We start from the raw sequence: 9628 nt of genomic DNA on the forward strand, positions 1-9628 counted from the left end.
CCCCCCCCCCCCCCAACTACCTATTTTCAAAACCATTTTTAAGTGATTAGCTAAAACTGTACTCAGATATCAACCCTTCAAGTTATAAGCCTTGATCTAAAGCCTTGAACTGAGATATGAGGGATGTATATATAGATCAACCTGTAGTCTGGGTTTGTGCATACGGAAACAACTCAAACACTTAATCCCAAAAGACATCTGAAGATTTTATTTAGCACCAGTAGCACACTTTTTGGTTTCAGGTTTTGAACATTTTGTTCCGGAGGAGTTTTGTATGCGATCAAACCATGTGCACAGATGACGTTTTTGTCCAGTTCTAAAAGGCTCTAAGCACTGTCACCTGCAGCGAGCTGTCCACTAAGTCATACCTGGTTGTTTAGAAATCAGTTTGACTTTTGTTAAAGTCAGTAATATTTGGACATTTCTGTGTGTCTGTGTGTTTTCAGAAGAAATGCATGAATTAGACTTTTCGCTTTTTGTCTGATATGTTAGATGTTGTGTTATAATTTCATGGGCCTGAAAGCATGTACAGATGAACTTTGCTTAATGTTTTTTTTTTTACTTATTTAGAAACCACATGACTGGTGGCCGGTGTCCCAGTAAGGCTAAAATTAAAGGAAAAACTGTAGTTATAACAGGCGCTAACACAGGCATTGGGAAGGAGACGGCTCATGAACTGGCAAAAAGAGGTGGGGAGATACAGCTGTTTCTCTTTGAGTTGTTCCAGAAAAGACACAATACTTCAAATCCGAAGCATTTTTTTTTCCTGCTGTCACACTTTACCTTTCCTACGTCTTCAGGGGGTCGGATCATTATGGGATGCCGTGATATGGAGAAGTGCGAAGCAGCGGCGAAGGACATACGAGGGAAAACTCTGAATCCTCACGTTTACGCGTGCCACCTCGACTTGGCCTCCATGAGGTCTGTCCGAGAGTTTGCAGAGAGAATAAAGCGAGGTGATGGAAATCAGTCATAGTGCCTTGCTTATTTTGTTCAGTCAAAGAAAACTTAATAATTGTTGTAAAAAAAAACAAAAAACTGCGTTTGTTGCAGAGGAGAACCGCGTGGATGTACTGATAAACAATGCGGGGGTCATGAGGTGTCCAGCGTGGAAAACAGAGGATGGCTTCGACATGCAGTTTGGAGTTAACCATTTAGGTACTTATTTCAGCTGAAACACTTCTTAATCATCATTGAATAAAATAAATATTAGAAGAGTCTAATCTTTGTGTGAGAAATCTAAGTTAATTCCTACTCTGTGAATAACTGATGCAAAGTTTGTGTCTTCCTCCAGGCCACTTCTTGCTGACAAATCTGTTGTTGGACAAGCTGAAAGAATCTGCCCCCAGCAGAGTGATCAACCTGGCCTCACTCGCCCACATTGTTGGAAAGATTGACTTCGAGGACCTGAATTGGGAGAAGAAGAAGTTCGATACCAAGCAGGCGTACTGTCAGAGCAAACTCGCCAATGTTCTGTTCACCAGAGAGCTCGCCAAGCGGCTAGAAGGCAAGCGTGCAGGCTGCTGCATCTGTGGGCATGTGTGGGAAGGAGTACAGTGTATGTAACTGTTTGTAATCAGCCAATGGATGGGTTTAAACAATGGTTTCTCTGTGTGTGTGTGTGTGTGTTTAACAGGCACAGGGGTCACAGTGAATGCTGTACACCCAGGAGTCGTTGCCACGGATCTCGGGAGACACACCGGCCTGCACCAATCACAGTTCTCGAGCTCTGTGCTCAGTAAGTAGCTTTCTTTTCTTGCTGAACTGTGAGTTCAGACAAATCAATAAATGCTCACCTAATGCACCAATAATAGCTGCTCGAAGCTGTGTAGACTCTGATATCAGAAATCAGTTTCTCACTTAAGTTCCCAGTTTTGGCAGCACACGTAGGCAACAATTACCTGTTTATGTTTAGTTATTTTTGACAAATTTCAGGTTTGTAACTTCATAATTATATGGGAAAAAACTCCTACTACACAACATCTCAATTGTTTTGGAACTGGGGTTGTAGTACATTCCAGTGGCTCTGGTAAAAATCCTCCACCGTGTGAAGGTGTAGCGTTTTAACCTCTCCATCCACAGGTCCCTTTTTCTCCCTGATGGTGAAGAGCCCAGAGCTGGGGGCCCAGCCTAGCGTCTATCTGGCCGTGGCCGAGGAAATGGAGGGCGTGACGGGGCGGTACTATGATGTGATGACTGAAAAGGAACCGGCCCCTCTGGCCCTGGACGACGGGACCGCTGGCAGGCTGTGGGAGGTCAGCAGCAGGCTGGTGGGTCTGCAGGAGGAAGGACAGCCGAGCCTGTCAAAGCTATCAGCAGAAGGCTAAAGCAAAGCTGGACTGACAGATCCAGCACGGACGCTCGTACAAAGCCCCAAACCAGACGGCAGTCCTGTGGAGCCTTAGGTCTGCTCTCACCTCTGGGCCAGCAGAGGCTGACGAACTTTGACCTGTTACAGGTTTTTAGGAACTGTTAAATGTCCGAGACTCTGAATGTGGCTGCCTGTAGTGACAGCCTTCTGTCATTTTGTCTTTTGTCCTGCATAAGGACATTATTTGCTTCCAAGGGGATTATTGATCTGTGAATTCATAAATAATTAAAAAAAATCTAAACTCAAAGACAAAAAGCAAAACAACAAACCCTTGATTGCTGCAGTGCGCTCAGGGATTTAAATCAATATAACTAATTCATTGTGTTTTGTCTGTTATTCTTTTTTGCCCTTTTCTAGTGTCACATAAAGTTGACCAGTAGAGGATCACTTTTAAAAAGTTATATAATATAGTAACATTTAATGCAAGCGATGATGAATTTTCTTCATAAAACAATATGAAGCGTGCTTGGGATTCCATCTACCATAAGACACACAGAAAAAGATGAATATTATTACGTCGATGAAACCCTTTACTCCTGAAGTCCCATCCTACATGAGCAGATACTCTTACACATCAGGAAAGTCAGGGATTCATTTTGACTATTAGACGTACATGCATTGAAAATATTTATTTATTGTTTTCTATTCTATTTACAAAACTTTTTTTTTCAAATCAAATTTTGCGGTATAATCAACACACGTCTACCAAGATTTTAAGCTTTAAAACAAACAAAGACTAAAAATTGCAAGTTCGCAGCCCTTTCTGTGTCATACTAAATGTTCTCAGTAATCTCTCAGGTGATGCTCAACATCCCACAGCATGATACTGCCTCCACCGTACTTTGCTGTGGGACTGGTGCTTTTTGTGGGGAAAATGCACATTGAGTACTTTTTTCCCCACTTGTTTGTAGATATTTCAATTTCAGATGAATTTTGATCAATTCCACATTGATTGCCTTTTTGCCATAAAATCATCTCAGTTTAGTTTCCAGCTTGAACTGGTCCCATCAGAAGACACTTCAGTCTCCTGGGCAGGTTTGCAGCTTCTTTAGAGTCACATTTGGCCTCTATTACCTCTGAATAATTCCTGCTCCATGAGTAACTTTGTAAGTTTGGAATGACACCATGTTCTCTTCGTTTTATATCATTGGATAAAGTAAGATATGAGCAACATTCAGGGTTGAATGTTTTTCAAACCTGGACTTGTTTAAGACCTCCTCTAGGATTTGCTAACTCTTTGCACACAGGTGGATTCAATCAAACCTAATTATGTGACTTCCTAAAATAATTGGTGGCACTAGTTTAAAATCTATGGCTTCAAAACAACAGTTGAGGTGAATTTATATCCCTGTGTGGTTTTCTTTATATTTAACCAGTTTGCAGTATGTTGTTTAACTCGACAGCATGACATCTCAAGTCTTAATTCTTCAAAGTTTATTAAACCACAATGCATAGGAAGAAAGACACTCATGTAGTAAACACTTTTTTCATTTACTTTTCATATGTAGTCTTGCTGTGAGTTTACTTTATTAGGAAAGCTGTTAATTCTAGAGAATAATGTTAACATGTAGCACCACCTGTCTGTCAGACATTTTAAAACTTGGTATCAGCTTCACCAAGGATTAACAATGTCACATTTTACCCCTCCATAATGCTAAAGAATATGCTGCAAATTGATGTTCACATGAAATCAAACTCTGTGGAATGAAAAGTTCAGCTAAAGTTTGTGCTTCTGAAAAGTTTAGACCAGCTCGATTCAAATGGGCACTTTTGCTTCGGATGACTCAGAGAAACAAATCAAGTTACAAAGCACTCATCTTACATCCCCGATGCTCTCAAACATCCACGGCTGCATGTCTGACAGATGATTACTTGAGGGATCCGTTGCATGGAGCTTTTCTTCCAACAGGAACTCCCAAAGCACAGATCAATACGAGCCACTCCGCGCTAATGCAGGCTGATCAGCATCGACCCTGAAACTGGAAACCCTGGATTGTTTTATTCAGCGTTGGCTTACAGGTGGAGACCCAGGCTGGTGCCATTATAGAGGGTGATTGAAATTGTAGAAGAGCAACAAGATTACAGGCTTTTTCTGTGCTTTGACTGTCGGACATTATTCTTCTCGATTATGCCATCAGAGCCTTTCAGGCGTGTATGTCGGGCCCAACCTTTGAAGCTTCAGGCCTTCAGCACTTTTCTAAACTCTGGTTTTGGGTGGGGTTTTTTTGCAAACTGCACCTATTGTTACATATTCTGAATAAAAAGAATGCTTTAAAATAAATTAACATTTGAAACTTACAATGTACATAAGGTCTTTAGTAGACAGAAATTAAACTGAGAAGGTTAACACGTGTTTTAACTTTAAATCTGTATTTACCCTAAAACAATTCAGGTTAGTTGGCGCCCCCTGGTGGTTTCAACTCATCTTAAGCGTCACTTAAACTGATAAAGCTGATTTTAAAATTGTATTCTCCCTTTTTTAGTAATAATTACTGGTGGGAAAATTGTGGCGCTTTTTAAACTAACTTCCTTTTAACCATAACACATTAATGTTAAAGTTTTACTGGTCAACTGTGCAGGTAAGGTAATATCAGTCTGAATATGTCCACATAGAAAACACAGATATGTTACATATTATGTACTATTCATTAGCTGAGCCTAGTTTAGTTACCTGAACAGCTCATAATTGACCCTTTGTTGGTAGTAACTTTTGTGCAGGTTTCTAAAAACAAGTCTAAAAAAACATGAAGCTAAAGAGGAAAAAAAAGAACAATTTATTTTAGTTTTGACAATTACCTCATAAAAACAAACAAAAAACACTTAAGCAGAAAAGCTAGCACGAACAAAAAAGGAAGTCTGGCTAAGATTTAAGCTGTCGAGTTGAACTACAAGAATTTTATACAAAACTTATAAAAGAGGCTGAAATAGTGTTTAGAATTTAATATTTTACTGACAAAACAAAAGGCTAAAAGACGAAACGCTTGTAGGAGTTTGTGTTCCTGAATGTAGCTCCGTCGGACTCCATTACCCAGAATGCACCACTGAAGGGATTGACGTTGACGAACGTACAAAGTTCAGCTCCTTGTTTTCTAAAACAAAAAAGGGTCACGCTTAGCAAGAGGGAGTAATAGATGTAATCAGCTTCGGATAAAGAGCTTCGTGTCCAGTTCGTGTTTCACAGCAGAAGAGTTGGACTTTTATTTTATTTTTTTTTCCGGAGCACTGAAGAGTTTGTTTTCTTTAAGGTAATCCGACATGAACGACGTGACAGCTCTAGCAGAGAACAGAGGAACACAAGTTAGGTTGTGAACAAGGCGTTTTAGGCCACAATAAATGGATTTCATCTAACTTTTAAATGACATTTCATGTGGTTTTTAAAGCCTGTAGGTGGCAGCTCTGTGAGCTTAACTTCTGAATCAAACACCAGCTTCCTTCCCAAACATGAACAGAGCCTCTTCAGCTGATTAAGTTATAGACTATTTTTACTTATCTGTTTAATTTGCACTGAGCTTTAACATAATACAACTAGGATATATTCTGTATGAAGTGGATCCAGTGTGTCTGCATCTGCTTGTTTCATCAGCATGGCAGAGGCCAAAAGAAAAGGAGAGGATCTTCCTGAAGATGTTGGCTCAGATGACTGCTTGGCTTCATACACGTACATCTACAGTCCAGATTTACTTAAGTAAGAAGAAAAATGCATGCTTTCCGTCCTAACATTTCCAACCTAAACCCTTAACTTCAGCCCACTTCTATCTGTACCATAATATCTGCAAGAACTGTGTTTTTTCTTTCAGAGATCAGGTTGCTTTCATCACAGGAGGAGGATCTGGAATTGGACTCCGTATGGCTGAGATCTTCATGAGGTGGGAAGGATGTTTACAGACATGCATAAAGACTTTTAGTCCTATTTAATTGTGCTCACATTGTCAAAAGCGAGCAGCGCATGCAATAAATCTTCAACATGTAAAACTAGAATATCTGCAAAATTTTAATTATCTTATAGCATTTACTTAATCTTTTATTTTTAAAAGATTCAGAGCATTTTATCTTTTATCTCTCGTTTCATATTTATAAATATTCTAGGCGTTGCGTTCATGGTCCGCCCTTTCATTTCGGCTCTCTGGAACATCTCCATGTTCTCATCCACACTGCACACCATGACTTCTTCATGGTTGTTTTATTCTCTCCTTACAATGTTATATTTAATTCTTTTTATCGTGTCTCTTTTGCAGGCACGGCTGTGACACAGTGATTGCCAGCAGGAACCTGGACAAGCTGAAAGAGGTGGATTCTTGTTATTGTTTCTATAATTCTTTGTCTGGATGGCTCGGTTGTGGCCTGTTCATAAAATAACACCTCTCTAAGGCAGCGAAAAAGCTGTCCGCTGCGTTGGGACGTCGCTGCCTTCCGTTGTGTATGGACGTGAGGCAGCCGGAGACCATCAACGCTGCTGTGGACGAGACGCTCAGAGAGTTCGGACACGTAGACATCCTTATCAACAGTACGTGGCATTATCTGTTATCTCTTATCCCGCCTTTGGTCTTGATCACCGATCCTCCCGTTGCATCCAGCACCAAACGCTGACATGCAGTTTACAATGTCTTTGGGTTTGAAAAATGCAAACATAGGTCAGATGTGAAGGATTCTGGTTTAATCATTTACTTTTTTTTCCCTCCATGTTGCATGGTTGTACTCTGTCTTTGCACCTCTACCACCTTCACAGAGTGCTGACTCACCGCAGGATTTTTTTCTCTAATTCAATCCAGGTTATGATTAAAGACACAGTATTCCTGGAAGGGATGCATATCATCCGCCGCCGCCAGACTTTTAAACTCAGATGAATTATGTTGAGAAATGACCAAGTTGTAGCTATTTTGGCCAAACCTTTAAATAAACATCATACACAACCTCATGTGACATTACGAGATGTCACACTCAGATTGACTTTGTGTTGCGGATGACTCTCAGCTACTACCACATCAAACTTTAAGTCAGTTTCTGTAAAACTGACTGAGTTAAAGGGTTTTTAAAGGCCAGATTAATCAGGCTGACTCTAAAACATAAAAGGTTGTAGCTGTACATCCAATGATAATTTTCTGCAAATTCCAATAAGATTGTTGGTGGTTCATGGGATAGTTTGGTGAGAGACATGCACCCAAACACACAGACACGGGCAAAACATTATCTACCTTCGCCTGTTGGCAGCGGGCAAGAAAATGTCACCGTTGCGTCATCACTTATCCTCATTATTCAAATGCTGTTTCGCACAGATGCGGCTGGAAACTTCCTCTGCCCTGCCTCTGCCCTCTCCTTCAACGCCTTCAAAACGGTGATGGAGATCGACACCATGGGCACGTTCAACACCAGCAAAGTGGTTTATGAGAAGTGGTTTAAGGTGAACGTCTTCCTCTCCCTGCAGGATGCAGGCTTTTCAGTTTAAAGCTAAGGAGATAAAACTAAATCGTTTCAGTGATTCTGTTTCAAAGACAGTGTGGCCCTGATGGTGGGAAATACATTTCCCACACAAAGAGAAAGAAGACAATTTCAAAATACACAAAACACAATATGGCTTCTCTGAAAACTAAAGATGTTATTTAAATGTTTTTGTTTTGTGAAATGTGATGCTATTTGAAATGTTTTTTAGTCATATTTTTGGGTTTCTTTGGGACTTTTGAAATGTTTTTCTTCTTCTTGCGCTTATTTTTGCCACTTTTTCGTGCATTTTTTAATTTTGCTGTTGTTTTCGGATGGGATATCTGTCTAAAGTTGCTGTGTAATGCCTCTTAAAATCACACGAATGGAAAACCTTCAGTTAAAGTTGACTTTCTGCAGTTCACTTTGTCCACCAGAAGAGAAGTGAAGATCACTGAGCTTGTAATCGTTTTGAGATAGGTTTTCTGTGTTCTTAAGCTAAAGCTTTTATTAGCTTATCTTATCAATAATGAGTCTAATGTGTGTGTGTGCAGGATCATGGTGGGAACATAGTCAACATCTCTGCAACGCTTTCATACCGAGGCCAGGCCCTCCAGGTGCATGCTGGCTCTGCCAAGGCAGCAAATGGTGAGAACGTTTTTTAGCACGATGTCAAATCATCACCGCGTCACAGAAAAATGAAATAAAAATGCAACTCTGGTGCCTTGTGTTTGACCGTCCTATCTTCAGATGCCATGACAAAGCACCTGGCCGTAGAGTGGGGGCCCAGTGGGGTGAGGGTCAACGCTGTGGCTCCGGGGCCGATCTCTGGTACTGAGGGCTTTCGCAGGCTCGGTAAAGGTTTAACGCGGTTGCTTTTAGAGACTGTTTTTACTGCCGTTGAACCCCAGCTGTTCGAACAATGCAACAAAAATCCGAGCGGCGTTATCTGAGGTCGGGCTTCTTGTTTTGAAACCGTCAGGTGGCGCTCGTGCGGAGGGTGCTCAGTCCTTCCAGTCCATTCCTCTGCAGCGAGCCGGCAACAAGACGGAGATGGCCCACTGCGCTCTGTTCCTGGCGAGCCGAGCGTCGTCCTACATGACCGGAGCCATCCTGGTGGCGGATGGCGGAGCGTGGCTGACCTCGGCCAACGACGTCTCCATGCTGTTGGGTATAGCCTCCTCTAAATCTGCTAAGCTCTGAGCTGGGGCTCTCCTGTCCTCCGCCTGACTCAGGTGTGTAGGAGGAGGCACAGCTTCAAATCCATGTGGAGAGACAGTCAGACTGAGAATGTTTTTGTGCTTCCTCGTGCACTGAGTGCTTTATATCATGGCGGCACATTAAATATAACTAATAATTATGCATTTCCTTTTTTTCCACAGGTTATTGGTCTGCTGAAAAGAAGAGAGACAAGTGATTAAGAGAAATCCAACATGCTAAGTACTGATGTGCCTAAAGGATAACATTAGGGTTTTCTTCCTGCATTTTGATGCCTTAAAAGCTTATAGCTATAGAACACTATCATTCAACCCTATATCTTTGCATCTGTAACATTAGTAATCCAATTATTGTATTTGTCCTATTCCAGTGATCAGTGTTCATATTTCAGTTTTCAGTATTATCATACATTTCATTTTCTGTCATGTTCATAACCTAAATGTCTGTAGCTAATCAATAATAAAACTTTTATCACTTGTACTGTAACCACTTTAACCTCTCGACATTCTTGTCAGATTGTTAAATTGTAACTGAGAGCAGGTGTTTTTAAGACACTGACAACTGTAATTAAAAGCTGCACAGTGTCTTGCAAATTATTTAAAACCTGTGTTTGTTTCACACTGT

At 41.0% G+C, this 9628-nt stretch overlaps 2 protein-coding genes across 3 annotated transcripts in view; both read left to right on the forward strand.

Moving 5' to 3' along the window:
- LOC108237226 (retinol dehydrogenase 13) overlaps nucleotides 1-2618 on the forward strand; it is a 3086-nt gene extending 468 nt beyond the window's left edge. Inside the window, exons 2-7 of the mRNA XM_017418518.3 lie at nucleotides 571-689; nucleotides 801-956; nucleotides 1054-1158; nucleotides 1295-1507; nucleotides 1637-1738; nucleotides 2083-2618. Of these exons, the coding sequence (XP_017274007.1) occupies nucleotides 571-689; nucleotides 801-956; nucleotides 1054-1158; nucleotides 1295-1507; nucleotides 1637-1738; nucleotides 2083-2327 (940 nt within the window). The 3' untranslated portion in view covers nucleotides 2328-2618. The remainder of the gene's footprint in view (nucleotides 1-570; nucleotides 690-800; nucleotides 957-1053; nucleotides 1159-1294; nucleotides 1508-1636; nucleotides 1739-2082) is intronic.
- A 2796-nt stretch (nucleotides 2619-5414) lies between these two features.
- decr2 (2,4-dienoyl CoA reductase 2, peroxisomal) lies at nucleotides 5415-9490 on the forward strand. Of its 2 annotated transcripts, none has more exons than XM_017418521.3 (10): nucleotides 5415-5616; nucleotides 5955-6056; nucleotides 6169-6237; nucleotides 6607-6658; nucleotides 6740-6875; nucleotides 7645-7769; nucleotides 8341-8434; nucleotides 8537-8641; nucleotides 8769-9021; nucleotides 9169-9490. In XM_017418521.3, exons 2-9 carry the CDS (start codon nucleotides 5956-5958, stop codon nucleotides 8987-8989), a joined length of 903 nt encoding a protein of 300 aa, XP_017274010.1. In that variant the 5' UTR covers nucleotides 5415-5616; nucleotide 5955; the 3' UTR covers nucleotides 8990-9021; nucleotides 9169-9490. The 2 variants fall into 2 exon arrangements, with proteins under 2 accessions (XP_017274010.1, XP_017274009.1); XM_017418520.3 differs by having other exon boundaries at nucleotides 8769-8957.
- The last annotated feature ends 138 nt before the right edge of the window (nucleotides 9491-9628 follow it).

The sequence above is a fragment of the Kryptolebias marmoratus genome, linkage group LG17 (genome assembly GCF_001649575.2).
Source record: "Kryptolebias marmoratus isolate JLee-2015 linkage group LG17, ASM164957v2, whole genome shotgun sequence".
Classification (NCBI taxonomy): Eukaryota; Metazoa; Chordata; class Actinopteri; order Cyprinodontiformes; family Rivulidae; genus Kryptolebias; species Kryptolebias marmoratus.

Excerpts from the sequence above, each read along its gene's own strand:
- decr2 (XM_017418520.3), top strand. The coding sequence starts at position 5,956 with ATGGCAGAGGCCAAAAGAAAAGGAGAGGATCTTCCTGAAGATGTTGGC. Across the intron at positions 6,659-6,739 it reads ACCTGGACAAGCTGAAAGAG|GCAGCGAAAAAGCTGTCCGC; the intron begins GTGGATTCTTGT and ends CACCTCTCTAAG. Across the intron at positions 8,435-8,536 it reads CTCTGCCAAGGCAGCAAATG|ATGCCATGACAAAGCACCTG; the intron begins GTGAGAACGTTT and ends TCCTATCTTCAG.